This window comes from Lagenorhynchus albirostris, chromosome 4, assembly GCF_949774975.1.
Source record: "Lagenorhynchus albirostris chromosome 4, mLagAlb1.1, whole genome shotgun sequence".
Lineage (NCBI taxonomy): Eukaryota > Metazoa > Chordata > Mammalia > Artiodactyla > Delphinidae > Lagenorhynchus > Lagenorhynchus albirostris.
In genome coordinates, this window is record NC_083098.1 from 20,155,695 (window position 1) to 20,173,506 (window position 17,812).

A 17,812-nucleotide genomic window follows, 5' to 3' on the forward strand; every position below is an offset into this window, starting at 1 on the left:
ATTGCTTATGCTAGTTTGCATAATAAAATTAAGCAACTCTTTCTGATGCCCGGAATAATTTACTTGAACCTCGTAATTTTTTCCCTCATTTTTCAAAAGAAAAACGTATTGGCATTCATCCTCAATTTTTTTTATCAATCAGCATATGCACAACAAAGCAACACAGCAATTCTTCATTATACTAACGGGGGAAAAATTAACTTGACATCAAGCCTAATTGAGTAAAACCTCACTAATTTTAAATAGGGATAAGTCCTGCCTGTTTAGTGAAAGCAATTTAGTATAGAACATGTCTAGATAAATACGCTTTTATAGCTTTCCAGAATTCACACTCACAAATAGCTTCCACAGCAAGCACGGGGTGTGGTAGAGGGCCTTCAGAAAACCTGCCACGTTGTATGGATAAGATTAATGTAGCATCTCAATTACAAATAACAACTTGGTGTTTCTTGAGATAACTTGAAAACTTTAGGTGCATCTTCCTAACAAATTATTTCAAAAGCAATTTTTATAGAGGATGCCAAAGTACTCTACGGCCCAGTCTACAAGCAAAATGTATAACAAATCATACATTATTAACTATGACAGGTTAGCAGAGTCAAATTTAATGAGGTTTCACTCTGCAGGCAATCCTCAAGTTGCACTGCAAAAGTTCATTTGTAAGTTCATGGTTAGAAATCAGAACCGATTAGAGCAACGTTCCCGTTAGGAAGGTCGTTGTCATGCCTATATACGGAAGGAACATGGGTTTGGAACTCAAGACCCCAGGAGGGGATCTCATCATAACTTTGTCATTTATTATCTGTGTGAACCTGTGTGAGTTTTTTTAACTTAACTGAGTCTTAATTAAATCTGTAAATAGACTTAATACCTATTTCCCAGGACTTCTGTAGGAATTAAACATAATAGCTGTAAGGCACCTACTACAGTGCTCTCTACTCCCACCCCTGGGCATTTATTTTCTTTTATCAAGTATCTCTCTATATCAGGACGATTAGCTGGGAGGTTGTAAGGGTGTTTCAGTTGTAGGGGTGTACACACTTTAAATTGGATGTAATAATTGGTGGGTCTGTACATTCTTCTGTTGCAAAAGTTCATGCATTTCATCAAACAGCTTCCTAAGGGGGATTCTTAAGACCTGTTCTACAGGGGTACTTGCTTAAATTTTTAAAAATTAGAAATGGCCAAATGCTTACAAACAATAATTGGTAGTACCCTCCGCACCTATTTCATCCTATCTTATTTACTTAGCAATCTCACACCTATCCTTCACAATTGGTACAAGCATCATCTTCTCAGGAAAGCATCTGGGACCACTTCATCTGCATCACTTCCCACTCCAACATGTGCCACATCTTTCTCAGCACAGCAACTTGTGTATACATCTACTAGAGTACTCATCACACCACACTATAACTATTTTTCCATGGATATACCTACCTTTAAGGAATTCCAAGTACATGGTAGATTCATAATAAGTGGACAGAATTTTTTCCCACAAACAATGTATTTATATTTGTTCATTAAAAGTAGTCAAAAAACACTAATTCAAAAAGGTAAATGTACCACAATGTTCATAGCAGCACTATTTACAACAGCCAAGACATGGAAGCAACCTAAATGTCTATCAACAGATGAATGGATAAAGAATATGTGAGATAGATGATAGACAGATACATACATACATACATACATACATACATACATACACATGATGGAATACTACTCAGCCATAAAAAATAATGAAATTTTGCCATTTGCAGCAACATGGAAGGATTTGGAAGGCATTATGCTAAGTGAAATAAGTCAGACAGAGAAAGACAAATGCTGTATGAGATCACTTAAATGTGAGATCTAAAATACACAACAAACTAGTGAAAATAACAAAAAAGAAGCAGACTCACAGATACAGAGAACAAACTAGCGGTTACCAGTGGGGAGAGGGAATGGGTGGAGGGGCAATATAATAGGGGTAAGAGACAAAAAAAAGGGTTATTATGGGATTATATGAAGACATCTGTGTGAAACTTTTGAAAATTAAAAAGCACTATAGAATTTAAAGAACCTTTCATTCAACAAAAAAATTGTTTTTAAAAAGTAGTCATTTTAACTGATGAGAAACATGCACATCAGAAAGCAACATGGCTTTGGTAAAAGAACTTTGAGTTTGACAGATCTAATTTCAAAAAAATCCTAACCTCTCTGAAATTCAGTTTCCTCATCTGTGAAATGGAGATAATCACACCTACCAATCGAGGTTGTACATGAATAACATTTGTCTAGTACTGAGTATATTCCCTGCACAAGATCTACACCACCAACATCACACCACTAACTACCACCATCACAATTATTGCTGTTAATTATGCAGGAGTGACAGGTAACAGAAATCTAACATGCTTATTGATGAATTGCTCTACCTGACACTGACTATGGCTCACAGACCAGAGAAAAGAAAATCTGTGCGGGGACAGCTTTCAGGAGGCGGAGCACAAAATGATATTTTTGGAACTTCATACACAGGAGCAGGCTACTTTCATATGTGACCCCCTGGTTCCCAGAACCCTCCAAAGGTTGCAGGCATGCTGTTCTCGGGGTCTGCAACAGTGTGGGAGTCTACCCAGGTGGAGTATCACCGTCTCCGCCTTGCACCTATGCAGAGTATTGCTTGAGTTTGTGAGTCCAGGATGTAAAGGTCAACATTTCCACCCCTGAAAGTAAGGACACAGGCTCAGGGTTGAGAAATCTGCCTTTCTACCCAGCAATCTGTTATCATCTCTAATCCCCTCTTAACTACATTAACAGAGAACCTATTCCAAGCTTTTCCTCTCTTCGCCAACCCCATGCTCCTTACTGCTACTTCCCACCTGCCTGAGATGGAGGCATCTGACACACACACACCCCTCCGCCCACAAACACATTCTCCACCTTCCGCTAGATCTTAGCATAAAATCCCTTCTCCTTTTGAAGATCAGCAGTTCCACTCGTGTTCTAATCCCCTTTTAGTTTCTTCTCTAAGAATTTGCTGCATCAGACCTTCTTGCCAGGACTTCCATTGTTCTCTGCTTCCCCAACCTCTGGCTGTCCACTCCAGCCTTTCCTCTCTGTCTGCATCTCCTTTAGATTAATGAATTCCTGAATCGTCATCCTCCCCTGAACTGCTGTTCTTCCTCATTCTTCTTCCCTTTGATGACAAACTCCTTGAAATAATTCACTTCTCTAGTCTTTTTCTGCATCTATTTATTAAATCTGGCATTTCCTCTCCTTATAACCTACTGCAGCAAAGTAATCCCTAAAAAGTAGCTATATCTGACTTCAGAAGCATTGAAAATTTATAAATTCTTTACTAAGAACTTTTTGAAAACACCAAGGAAAGACTACTTAGTACACACAGCACCATTCTAAATACCCTCCAGACCTCTCCTCCTGGCCATAGTTTCAGCTGTCAGGGCAGAACCTCCAATCTCTACTTTCTTGAAAATTCTTCCCAATTTTTCTCTCCCCCGCCCCCCACACACAGCAGTTCTCCATCTTCAGATAAACTTATTATTATGGAAGCTGATTGATTATTCTCAATCACTACTCTGTGCTGGGGCAATGCAAACAAAGACATATTATCAAGGAGAGTCTGCAGTATACTGAAGGTCTATGAGGTTTCTTCTCTTTACTGCTGGAAACATAGCACCACTGCATCCCACCCCAGCCCCTGGCCATTTTCTTCTACATTCTTCTCCAATGTCCCTGAGGACAGCATTGCCTACTGCATGGGATTTTGTGCACCAAAGTGTCTTCTAATGAACTTCGACGCTGAGAAGTTTTGGTCTAAAATGAAAGCAAATCAACCTCAAAAGTCAACTGCCTTCCTTATCCTTTATTCAAACTTGCTATTTGGTTTTATTCTCTGCAAACTTCCATGAAGACCCTGTTCTCAACTCTTCTGGAAACCTTCATTAATATAACTCTTGACTATAAATTGCTCCTGCACTGAAGTAATCCATCTATTTTTGAACCTTCAAAATGTACCCCACCATATTTCCACAGAAAACCCACTGCCTAAAATGCTTTCCTCCTTCCAGTTGACTTGTGCTTATACACCTGACATATGAGCCCACAACATTGTACCAAGCTTCTACTCGAAATCAGGAGCTGCCCAATCAATATTCTGCCACTGAGATAGAGAACGTTGTGGCTTTGAGGCCACACACAAGGTTGGCTATTGCTGCTCTCACTTAATCCCCATAGCTTCTCAGGAAGATGGTCATGTTTGGTAGTATGGACGTGGTTGTAATAAGATTTAATATTTACTTCATAGCTGTACGTTTTCATTACTTTTAAAATATTTCATTTTGTTTGTAATAATCCTGATTGGTAGAGACTTTTGCCAATTTAAAGATGAAAAGAAATAGTTTTAGAAAAGTAAAGTAACCTGATTAGTGGTAAAGTATAGTTGATTTACAGTGATGTGTTAGTTTCAGGTGTACAGCAAAGTGATTCAGATATATGTGTGTGTAAACATATATGTATATTCTTTTACAAAGTCGTTTCCATTATAGGTTATTACAAGATATTGAATATAGTTCCCTATGCTATACAGTAGGTCCTTGTTGTTTATCTATTTTATATATAGTAGTTTGTGCTTGTTAATCCAAACTCCTATCCCTTTCCCTTCCCTCCCCTTTAGCAACCATAAGTTTGTTTTCTGTGTTTCTGAGTCTATTTCTGTTTTGTAAATAAGTTCATTTGTATCATTTTTTAGATTCCACATATAAGTGATATATGATATTTGTCCTTCTTGGTCTGACTTACTTCACTTAGTATGATAATCTCTAGGTCCATCCATGTTGCTGCAAATGGCATTATTTTGACTCAAGTTCTTCTGACAAAACAAAGTTGCTCTAACTTTCATGTTACTAATCAATTAACACCTACCGAATAATACTGTAGTTCGGAAACGACACAATTTTTGCCAGAAAATATTCTTATTTATTCATTTAGTCTTTCACTCTGCTTTAAGAGTCCTCAATTGTAAAAGTAAAAAAAAACCATTCTTCTCAGAAAGAGAGAAGCATTGTAGGTTCTTAACAGAGATACATTTTTCCTCCTGGATTTTGAAAATTTTTAAATAACAAACATTTTTTTAAGTTTTTAATTAAAATTTATAAAATAAAAAAATTAACTAAGTATAGATTATCCATACTTTATAGTACAGAAAAAGAAAAAAATGCCAATAAAATTCAACATTGAGAAAAACTCTTAGTAAATTCTGAATATGAGAGAACTTTCTTGATCTAATTAATGGTATCTATTGAAAAAAAAAAAAACTAAAGCCAGCAACCTACTGAACTTAGAAGTGTACCCATCAAAGTCAGAAACAAGATGAAACACCAGCTATCACTACTTCTACTCAGCATTATCCTGTGAATCCTTGCCATTGTAATAAGAAAAAAAGAGTTGTAACAATTGTAAAAGAAGAAAAAATTTGCTTCTTTGCTCATTGACATCTACACAGAAAATCCAAAAGAGTAAATAAATAAAATACAAAGAATTGCAGGAGAGTTCAGCAATACTGCAGGTTTAAAATCAATATACTGAATTCAATATATACTACTATATAACAACTAATTAGAAAATGGAATAGGAAACAACACCTTGTATAATACTTGCAGAGCTACAAAGTAATTAGGAATAAATCTAACAGAACACGCTAAAGACATTTTTATAGAAAATTACAAAACAAAGAAAATCTGAAATCTCATAAAGATGTTAGCTGCCCCTCAACTGATCTCTAGGTTCAATGCAATGTCAATAAAAATCCCCAAAATATTGATAGGGAAGAACAAAGATAACTTTCAGTGAAAACAACAAGGTGAAGAGCCTTGTCTTGGGGCATTCTATGTTCACTACAAATTATAATAATTAAGGTACTGTGGTCATAAGGCAGAAATTTTTTAATAGACAAATGAAAGACAATAAAAAGTCTAGATATAAACACATTGATATATAGAAACTTGACATATGGCAGAGATAAGATGATCTATTCAATAAAAGAAGCTAGGCTAAGCAAAAAGTGTCTCTTTTTTATATACAAAAATAAATTCCACATGGAATATTAAACCTTTTGGAATAAAGTACAGAAGAATATCTTCTTTACTTTGGCAAAGGGAAGCTATCTTAAGCAAAATACATGAAGTAGAAAGCGTGAATAAAAGTATTGATATGTTTGACTACATTAAAATTAAAACTTTTAAAAAATAAAATATAAACAAAGTGAAAAGAGAAGTCAGAGACTTTGAGAATATATTTGTAATCCATTTAATCAATGAAGATTAGCACCCAGAATACATACAAAACTCCTACAAATGACAAAGATTATCCTTGACTAAACTTTAGTCAGGATCCTCTGAGCCCTGTTCTCAACTAGACCTCATTCATGGGCTTCTTTGCCCCTCCTTCCAGAGTCCAGTTGTAGCAAGAATCCTGCTAAGTCAATTTAGTAAGAATCCCCATATTCTTGATATCTGATCATCTTGGCCTGCCTTTAGCAAGAATGCTGTCAAGTTGGTTTAACAAGGATCCTTCTTACTCTTTTTTTTTTTTTTTTTTGCGGTACTTGGGCCTCTCACTGTTGTGGCCTCTCCCGTTGCGGAGCACAGGCTCCGGACGCGCAGGCTCAGCGGCCATGGCTCACGGGCCCAGCCACTCCGCGGCATGTGGGATCCTCCCAGACGGGGGCACGAACCTGCGTCCCCTGCATCGGCAGGCGGACTCTCAACCACTGCGCCACCAGGGAAGCCCAGGATCCCTCTTACTCTTGATGTCTCCTCTTAGTAATTCTCTATCCACTGACGACCTCACTCTGCTTGTTAGCCATAAATCCTCAGCTGTCTTTGCTATATTCCGCGTTGAGCCCCATCTCTCTACTCTACTGTAATAGAGTTGACCCCTATCTCTATAATCTTGAATAAAGTCTTCCTTGCCATTTTAACAAGACTCAGAATAAATTTTCTTTCATACAAATCAATAAGAAAAAAGATAAGCTACTCAACTAAAAATCTGTGACATAGATGAACAGGAAACACAAAAGTAAAATGGCCAATAAGCATATGAAGAGATGCTCAACTTCACTAGTAATCAGAAACATACAAAGGTTAATCACAGAAAGATACCGTTCCAAATTCATTAAATAAGCAATAGATTTTTTGAAGTCTAAAATTTCCAACAATTGCTAAAGAGGTGGAGAAAATGTGAATTGTGCTGCTGCTGAGAGTGTAAATAAGCATAACAGTTTAGAGAGCAACTTGTTGTTCTTCAATAAAATTACATATGTGTGTACTGTATGACCCATTTCTTACAAGTCTAGCTATGTACCCCAACCTTTCTCACAGAGTTTCTGTGAGACAGTTAAACACTAGTGCCTTAAGGCATCCATAGTATATAACAATAAATTATTTTCTTTTCTGTGCACTTTTCCATACATATGTTTTGCCTCCATAAAAATGTTTTCATTTAGAGAAGAAGTAATCATCTTTCCTCCTCCCCTCCTTCTTCCAGAGTTCTCTTTCCAACTGCTTCATTTCTGTTAATCACACTATAATTTTTTCTGAAACACAGGCTCATGCACTCATTTTCGGTCTTTCCATCCCAGAAGACCAACTCTTGCCAAGACAGGCCAATACTATCTGGAACTCTTATCAAATATGTCTTTCTTTTTTTCCCACCAACATCAAACAGATCTTCTGTTTTCTCTCTCACTCTGCATTTTGTAAATCAAGTTGGAAACCAAGCAGTTTTTGGCATCTTATCCTGATAAGTCATAAAAGGTTTCTGTCCACTATGAGTAGTACTCTTTTTGAGTGAATTTTTAATGATTCTTTGGCAAACAGTATGTGGGACAGAAATCAGTCAGGATTTCTCTGGCAATTTCTAGGGAGGTTGAGAAGACTTCTCTGGGAATGTCTCACTTTTGAATGCCTTTTCTTTCTTTTTTTTACTTTAAGATATTCATTATTTAACAGAAATTAAATTGTGTGTGTGGTCCATTTACAAAGGCAAAAGAAAACCCTAAAACTCTAAAAGTTATACCCAGAACTCAAAATTTCATAACATTTTAATTATGTTTGCATACAAATGGTTAATATTATAAACTCTACAAAAAGTATTAACCGTATAAATGTTTATGAGTAACTAAAATATTCCCTTTTCATTTGGATATCATAGCAGTCCCTGACTGAGACCCTTAAGCAACTGTTTGTCCTTCAAATAGATTAAATAGTACAGATTTGGGTACATTTCAAAGCACTTTCACGTACTGTACATTACCTTATTCAATTCTCCCAGCTGACCTAAGAGTCGGTAGTACAGACTCTTTCTCTATGAATTTGCTGTGTCAATGGTGATGCTACCAGCCTCCCTGTGTGAAAACAGGGATGTCTTAGCTGGCCAAATGACTGGCTAATTTAAGGAACAACAGATAACCCTAAATCCTTCCTTACACTTGGTATCAACTAAAATGTTTCTGCCAAATTTACGTATTTGGTGCTTTTTTTTAAAAATTAATTAATTTATTTATTTTTGGCTGTGTTGGGTCTTCGTTTCTGTGCGAGGGCTTTCTCTAGTTGCGGCAAGTGGGGGCCACTCTTCATCGCAGTGCGCGGGCCTCTCACTATCGCGGCCTGTCTTGTTGCGGAGCACAGGCTCCAGACGCGCAGGCTCAGTAATTGTGGCTCACGGGCCTAGTTGCTCCGCGGCACGTGGGATCCTCCCAGACCAGGGCTCAAACCCGTGTCCCCTGCATTGACAGGCAGATTCTCAACCACTGTGCCACCAGGGAAGCCCCAAATTTACGTATTTGGGACATGGTCTTATCTGGAAGAGCAAACGTGGTACTTAATGGATAGCTCCCCTTTCTGGCAAGTTGCTCTGGTTGACATTCCGAACCTCTCCACTTTAGTTCTGATTTAATTTAGATTGCAGGTACCATCTCTAGTCACATGACTTGATTCACTGGTGCTCTATCTCATCTTTCAAATTATCATTTTTACATTTTGTATCACTAAATTTTTCATCTTTAGAATTTATCTGTATAAAATGTCTGTATCCAGATTTAAAAAGTTAACAGCACTAACTACAACTTTTAACTCAATTTTAAAAGATTTTATGCAGCCCAATTATTTCAATAACACGACAATCAAATATCTTCCCTGCATAATTAAGGTGCCATTACTTTCATGTCCTTTCAAATGAACTGAATGTGTCAGAGTATGACAGATACAACTGGATGGATGAGTGTGTAGCTGAACAACTCGGATAGAGAATCTGCAATGCAAAAACTGATAATATCATTCCAGTGGCAAGTTACGTTGGGCTTTAAAGTTTTATTCCAGGGTGAGTAAATGTTTCAAGTTCTCTTAGTCTGACAGAAGTCAGTGGCAACCTTGCAGGCATTTGCATTCGGAAAGTTTTCTTTACTACCAAACAGCCTTCAAGTTTTAAAAATCAAACTTTAATTTCTAGAAAAGGCACTCAAATGTTTTAAAGGGTAAATAATAAAGATGAGAAAGCATGGAATTCTATATGTTTTTATCCTTTCATTGTGGTACTCTATCCCACTGAAAAAAATACAAATCAATACAAAAGCCTTTATGGCTTAGTATAAGAAGCCCTCTTCTAAATGATGATCTGCAAATAATTATGCACATAGATTTAAAAGTTAATCCCACAGGAATGAAAAGTGAAGCGATAGGATCTGATGAGATCACTATGATTAAAAATGTAGGAAAGCGAAGAAAAAAATTTGGTGAATGGAAGAGGGAGGGAAATATACATTGATTGTGCACATATAATGTCAGACACATTGTTACATAGTTGGCCTATAGTAAATAATTTTCACAAAAACTTATTAATTTAAGGATTTTTGCTCCTCATTTTACAGATGAGTGAACAAAGACTCAGAGATGTTAACTAACTTTCCCCAAATCACGCAACGTATTTTATTGCCGAGACGTTAACATTGGCCCCATGTAACTCCAAAACCCTTGCTCCCTCCTCCCAGCTGTCCTGCCAAGAAAAGGAGATTCTGAGAAAGCACCAAGAAAATGGTAGCTAAAATGGCAGGAGAAAAATAGTATCGTGTCACAGAAACTATCTAATGAGTAATTCCAAAAGGGAGGAAGTAAGTTCCAGTAAAAAATCTGCCTTTATATTCCTAGCATTTAGCCAATAATAGGTACTCAGATGTGTGCTAAACTACAGGAATGCCTCAGAAAGGATGAGAATGAGTGTTAAGAATACAGCCTGCTGCCTAGAAAAATCACTTGTATCATTCCAGAGAGAAATTTCAGAGAATAGGTAGTGAATTTCTGAATTACAACAAACATTTCAGGAGATGATGAATAAGAGCAGGGAGCACATAAAAACTAGTCAACAAATGGAAATAATAGGCAGTGTAGTCAGGGTAATGGTTAACCATCCCAGGAGCCAGGAAGCCTGGGCTTAAATCCTAACTTGGTACCCATGTGACCTTGGCTAAGTTACTCAACTTCTCTGTATATCAGTTTCACAACCTTAAGATGGAGATAGTTACTGTACTCACTTCATACAGTTGTTACTCTGAGCAGTAAATGAGTTAATATATGTAAAGCATTTAAGACAATGTCTGACACATATTCTTATTTCAGTATTAGCTGATGTTTCAAGGAGTTGGACAGTGTAGAGAAGGAGAAGATTTGAGAAATCTTAGGGAGCAGCAGAGTCAGGAAAAAAGAATAGTTTCAGGAAGAACAGACTTTCAATGTTTGTAGACACGGGGAGAAGGAAAGATTCAGGAGAGATAAGTGAAACAGGAAGAGGCCATGGGAAAGATGAGTGCATGTGGAGGAACTGGCCTTAAAAGAAGAGAAAGGATACAAGTTCTGACACAAAAGGGAAGGTAGAGAGCAGATGCACAGAGCACTTTTCAGGAAGTAACAGATGGGGTGAGACAGCAAAGTTCACAGAGATTCCAAATAATCTTCGCAGTCTCCTCCTTAAAGGAAGAAAAGGTTGTAGTGAGAATTTTGTGGAGTAATGAAAAATTTTTTGGAACAGTTATTCTTGAAAATGTGAAAAGGTGTTCACTAAAAATGAATAAAAGTGGACTTAGTAAAGCGTGGGCTAAACTCAGAGCAGATTCAAGTACAAATTTTTATGACTTTCAAAACACACAGACTGCAGCTTGATAAAATAGTCTGTGGGGTGCAAGGAAGCATGGAGACGGATCCAGTGAGAAAACAAATGCCACCAACAACCAAGGTGTACTCAGAGTTCCTCCTCATGATTGTGTAGGGCAGTGTTTGCCTCTAACTCAACCAGCTTTTTTGTAAGCATCTGTCAATCAGGACCAATGAAAACCACTTCTTACATAATTTATTACAGGTATCATTTTCAATTTTAACTAATTGTTAGTATAACCCCATAAAAGGAAGTAACTGATTTCTGTTTTTAAATCTTGTGATATTCAAAAACTACCAAATGTAAAACAGGTAGCTAGTGGGAAGCAGCCGCACAGCACAGGGAGATCAGCTCGGTGCTTTGTGATGACCTAGAGGGGTGGGATAGGGAGGGTGGGAGGGAGACGCAAGAGGGAGGGGATATGGGGATATATGTATGCAAATGGCTGACTCACTTCGTCGTACAACAGAAACTAACACAGTATTGTGAAGCAATTATACTCCAATAGAGATGTATTTAAAAAAATAACTATATGATTTAAAGTAGTGAATAGGTCTTTGGTGAAACATGGCACACTAGACATACATATTTTCCTCTAGTCCCTCCTGAGACTTCCTAAAATTAAAGACTAAAAATGACATAAGTCACAAGGACAGAAAGAACGGAAGACGAGAGCGCCGAGATATTTATTTTGGAGGATGAAAAGAGGAGGATGAGTTCTGACTCCACAGAGGAAGAAAGTCAAAAGAAACGAAGTGATGCAGGGCCCAAAACATCAGAAAAGTTTAGAGAATGGAGGTGGCAACTGCCTCCGAGAGAAAGAGCGGAACTAGAAAAAGGAAATCAATTGTACATTTATTCGGGGAGCAATAAAAACCCCAGATTATTGCTCCCAAACCAATTCAGCAAGGCAGCCACTCCAAATGATGACTAGAGATTTACCCACTGGGGAAACTGAACCAGAAGAGGGCCTCGATTCAAGGACACAAAGCACTGAAGACAAGGGTATCAAGTCAGATATTCACAGTGCTTCAACCCCTTCCTCTCCCACCCTCCTTCCCAATATGGGCACCATCCTTCCCACCTCTGGGCAAGAATGGAGAAAAACCCATCACGCAAGAGAAAAGAGCAGTAGGCCAGCCCCATACATATACACAGAGCTTCTGATTTGCTTTTTTTGGACTTGAAAAAAGGATGCTTTCCACTTTTGTGTATAATATTTTGGTATATTATACAATACTTCAGTTATGCTATGGAAGGGCAGAAAGTTTGTTCCGCCCCACTGATGAATTCTCAGTACTTAGAATAATGCCAAGTACATATTAGGTACTCAATAAATACTTGAATGAATGAAGTGTTTTTAAAATCTCTTGGATTCTCTCATGGATACCCCAAGCACCTCAAAGATGTTATCTTTATATTTGTAGAGCATCACTTCCTTTCAGTTATTGACAAAGTAATAACATCACCACACTTCGCAGTTAAATTCCACTTCATTGCACCTCGATTTTAAACATAAAATTCACAATAGTCAGTTTCTAAAAATGGCTGATATTAATTGTTCTTCTACTAGGAAGAATAAGTGGCTCATATCACTTCATATTTAATAACATTCATTCTTAAATGAAAGCACAGGAGGTTTCATTTAGAAAAAGACACTGATTTTGTATTACTGGAGGAATGAGCTAGATGGGCCCTCTAGTGGCCTTGAAGAGCTAAAACTCTCCGAAGTACCTGACATTCCTGAGCAATCAACGTCTATTAAACACAGTCTTTCTGAAGCTGTAGACTCAGGTGGAAAAGACGCACCCGGCTGCAGAGTTACTGCAATGACTTTTCCCTGTGTTTGCGTAGTAGTCAGAGAGAGAAAGGAACACAGCAAGTGTCACAGGGTGAGATGTGAAACATTACTTAGAGGCAATAACGGGATAACTGGAGAAATGGAATCCTGAGCTCCAGTCTGTCCCTCATAACTGCTTCCTTATTATGCCTCTATCACTGCTACCTTCCCCCCAGAACATGAATGCTCCTACATGCCCGATCTTCCTGGACCGGGGCACGAACCCGTGTCCCCTGCATCTGCAGGCGGACTCTCAACCACTGCGCCACCAGGGAAGTCCCAAAACTATAGTTTTTATATGAGTGAATATAGACAAAATACCAAAGGCAACTAAACTTAAACATTATTGCATTTCTGAGTATTCGGTGATGAACCAAAATTGTCTGGATGAATATTGATAAAGACATCCCTAAGTCATGCATTTTAATTATTCTATAACATTTCTTTTGTTCTTCCTATATTCCAGAAAAACCAAGAATCATGTTGTCTTAATCCAGATTGTCATATAATTTGTGTTCTTTTGATAGCAATGTCAAATTAAGCTACTTTTCTTAACTCATTCTTAGATGGTTTCTTATTATCTTCAATTTGGAAAAAACTTCACTGTGTCAAAACAGTAAAAACAGGAATCGTCAACAAAATTCTCGGGGCAATGCTTGGGCTTCGAAACAAACCATGAATTTTACACGTCATGTTCAATCATTGTAATGGGGTCACCCAGGTTAACTATATTCTCATCATATAAAATACTAGAAAATATTCTAATTTTATTATTAAAATCAATATCACTCATATTTCTCTACCTATTGTCTCTTAAAGCAATATCTGGACCCTGATAGCATTTCTTAAATGTCTCTTCTTTCCGTTGTTTTTAATGCGATGTGAAGAGAAAACTGAAAACAACAGTGCGTTGCTCAATTTGTTTAAATCTCTCTTCACTAGAGATTATACCTACAAACAAAACGGCCGGAAAATAGTCCCCAGAGGAAATTAGCATCAGGACTTTTTATGTGGCTCATGTCAAGGCCTGGTCATGGCTGTCATCCTGGCACACACCTTCTCTACTTCAGGTGGACTTCTCATTCCTAGAAGTAGATTTCAAGACTCCTAGCTTCATTCTGCTCTCTCACTAGACTGGTAGTTTACCCAGGTTTACAATTCCACAGTTGCCTCTGTTCAGAATATTGAAGGTACTGTGCCACTGGTCTCCAGCATTGATGTCAGGAAATCCAACGCCATTCAGCTTCCAGTTCCCTTGTATGGGACCCATCTGATTATTCTCAAAGCTTTTGGAACATTATTTTCCCAGATATTTTCATGGCTGGTTCTTCTCTCTCATTATCCAATTCTCCGCTGACCTCTTAAGGGATCGTTCTTGATAGATCAAAGAAGCCTCCACATGTCACTGCCACATCACCATGTTTTATTTTCATCAAAATAGTTAATGCTACCTGATATTTTCTTGTTTTACTCTTTTCTATATTATCTCTTTCTGCTGAATAAACTATAAGCTTCACAAGAATTTGTTTGCTTCTGAATCCCCACTGCCTAGGACAGTGAGCAAGTACTCAATAAATGTTTATTAAATAAATGAATGAAAGCCTGTATATTAGCATTACTACCAGAAGCAGAGAAAGAAGGGCCATTTGATTGATATTTCTAAATTATGTAAAACAGGATCACGTCTAGGACCCCATCTTTGCCACGGTGTTTGTGTTTACAGCAAACATGTCTTCTGGCCACTGTGAATCAGAAACCAGGAGTCCTAAAACTTTAAAACTAAAGTCAAACTTCTGAGCAGATCAATTTTATTTGTTCTCAGAAAGCACTGACCATGGGCCAAAATTATCTTCTTCCCTCTACAAAACTTAATATTTATTAAGAGTTAATGTTATCATCTTGATCCTAGCAGAGCAGTGACATAATGAAGGCAATCCAGCAAGGCAAGTGCAAGCTTCCGCATCAGATGGCCTCAGTCCTGATAGAAGCTTCGTCATTAGGAGGTGTGTGTCCTTGGGTTTATTTAACCTCTCTAAGCCACAATCTCCTAATTATAAGAGTGCTTGTCTCCTAGGCTACTATGAGAATCAAATGAGATCACTCATCTAAAGTTCTAGGCATAGTCCTTGAACATTTAATAAAGGTTAGCTGTAATTATTAAAGGAAATTATCTATTTGAACATTTACTTATTCTTTGCAAAGTCTTGCCTAAAAGCATCATTCATTATATTGCATGAAATAATTTCCTCTCTTAGCTTAGTGCTCACATAAAACTGCCTTTTCAATCCCTCCTGAGATTTTCCTTAATCGGGTGGGAAGAAGTATAGGACCAATCATATTTTCTTTCCAGAAGGAAACTCAGATCATTTGCGTTAATAACCTCTTCCAAATATCTTTTCTCTGCTTTTGTTTCTTAGCTGACTTCCTTCTGATTTTATTTTTAATTATCATCTTTTATATTGTATTTAACTTTATAGCTTTTGGATCTGTCATTTATGAGCTGAGAGACCCTGGAGAGGTTATTTGGCATCCAAAGTTCCACTTTCTTAATCTGTCAAATGAGACGTGTGTGGACACCCATGACACTAGCATCCCAGTCTCCCTTTTAATGACCACTCTTCTACCGCATCCATATTCCCTTGGGGCCATACAAAGCGCCCAACCCTCTAAGCACTTAGATTAGTCTAGAAGTGGACATCTAATTCAAGCTGGACCAAGGAGACACTCGCCAGAAATTTTGGATTTAGGACTTAAGGAGGCAGGTCAGTTTCCTTCTAGTAGCCGAAATTATAAATCATAAATCCCAGGAGTTGCTAGTGGCTATGTTTCCCGTTTATGAAGGAGCCCGTCCACAGTGAAAAAAGAGAATGACTCTAAGATGCAGAGAGGAGAAGGGAGTGGGAGTCCTAATAATTCTAATGGTTCCAGGGTTGTTGATCTTCCTATAGCTTGGTTATCCCATTAGATAGCCACTATCTTACCAATAACTTCTCATTTTTGCATACATAATTTGGGTTTGATTTCCAAATAATTCTAATACATAGAAAATAATCCCTACTTTTAGTTCTAATAGTTCTAATATGTAGTTCTAATATGTAGAAAAGAATCCCTACTTTTAATAGTTGTTATAAAAAGTAAATGAGGGCTTCCCTGGTGGCGCAGTGGTTGAGAGTCCGCCTGCCGATGCAGGGGACGCGGGTTCGTGCCCCGGTCTGGGAAGATCCCACATGCCGCGGAGCGGCTGGGCCCGTGAGCCATGGCCACTGGGCCTGCACGTCCGGAGCCTGTGCTCCGCAACGGGAGAGGCCACAACAGTGAGAGGCCCGCGTACCACAAAAAAAAAAAAAAAAAAGTAAATGAGATAAAATAAGTGCTGGCTTATTATCTGGCATATAATACTTGCTCAAGAAATAATACCTATTAACATTATTTAGAAAATGGGAATGAAAATTCTAAATCAATTAATGAACACAATTTTAATAGCTTACAAGTCTTCTTTCAGTTTCAAAATCACCCAAAGGGATTCTTTGGTTTTGTATCTCGAAAGAATTGCAAAATAAGAGAAATGCTCTAAATTAATTTTGCAACATATCATTGTATAAATCTTAGTAATTCTTACATAGTTAAACAATCTTAGAGAATACTAAAGCCTCCAACCCAGCAGCCTACAATTTATTGCTAAACTCGCATATTTGCAGTAAACTGACAGAGGGAAAGTGGACAAAGAAACAAACTTACATTCCACTTATCCCACACATGCAGGAATAAGTCTGATACAATTAAATGTGCAAAATACTGACTGGCTGCATGCACAGCAGTCTTCACATAATGTGAAGGACGCAGTAAAGAGAATTACAATACCTGTAGGGATACCACACTGACGTTGTCAAAATGGATGTGCCCATTAGGCTCTGTGACAGCTGGATTTGCATAACATGTCACACCATTGATGGCAGGTAACGTTTTAGGTTGATGAGTTTTTTCTCGAGAAGAACCAAAGTCATCATTTCCAAAGTGGGTATGACCATCCTACAAGAAAAATAAGGGAGGAAAAGGTTATAAGAAGAAACAAAGATGGCTCATACAGGTAAGAAAATAGAGAATGTAATGGTTTTTATTTATAAGAGAAAAATTTTATATCTATTCCGTATGTAGTATAATCTTTTTAGATTTATAAAATTTCTCTTCCTTTAAATGTATCTTCATTTATTAGATTCTCCTGTTTTTGTTTTTTCATGTTAGGGTGCATATACCTTCTTATGTTGATGGATATGAATGGAATACAAATTATGTGCATCTGTTATTGGACATTAAATTGTTAGTATTTACTCCAAATTCTACAATAAGAATCAAGTGTTCCTCTTATACTTATCAATATATTGATCTTTTTCTTTCTCTCCTCACATTCACAAGTCTAATAACTGAACTGTTCACATAATTGTAAGAATAAAATTCCTGCCTTTATTTGCCTATATAAAGTAGCTTTAGTGGGTAAAACATCAAACATTTTAAATAAAGTCCATTTACCTGACCATACGTCTTCAATAACATCTTAAGCGTTCTTTCAAAAAAGAAAAGTATGTAAAATCCACCAAACACGGCAACTGCCTTCTCAACATAGTTGTCAATTTTGGGATTGAATCCAAATGCCTAAGGGAGAAAAAAAAAGGCAATTCAGGTAAGACCAAGTAATTTAATTTGATTCAGTAAATAATTTTCACCACAGTCCTAAGTCCATCCTTCACATCCAGTTAATATTGGGGA

At 37.4% G+C, this 17,812-nt stretch overlaps 1 protein-coding gene across 1 annotated transcript in view; it reads right to left on the bottom strand.

Annotated features, from left to right (window-relative positions):
- Positions 1–17,812, bottom strand: part of SLC39A8 (solute carrier family 39 member 8) — a 72,335-nt gene that overhangs the window by 19,514 nt on the left and 35,009 nt on the right. Inside the window, exons 5-6 of the mRNA XM_060147114.1 lie at positions 17,576–17,698; positions 16,910–17,077 (exon numbers count right to left, since the gene is read on the bottom strand). Of these exons, the coding sequence (XP_060003097.1) occupies positions 16,910–17,077; positions 17,576–17,698 (291 nt within the window). The remainder of the gene's footprint in view (positions 1–16,909; positions 17,078–17,575; positions 17,699–17,812) is intronic.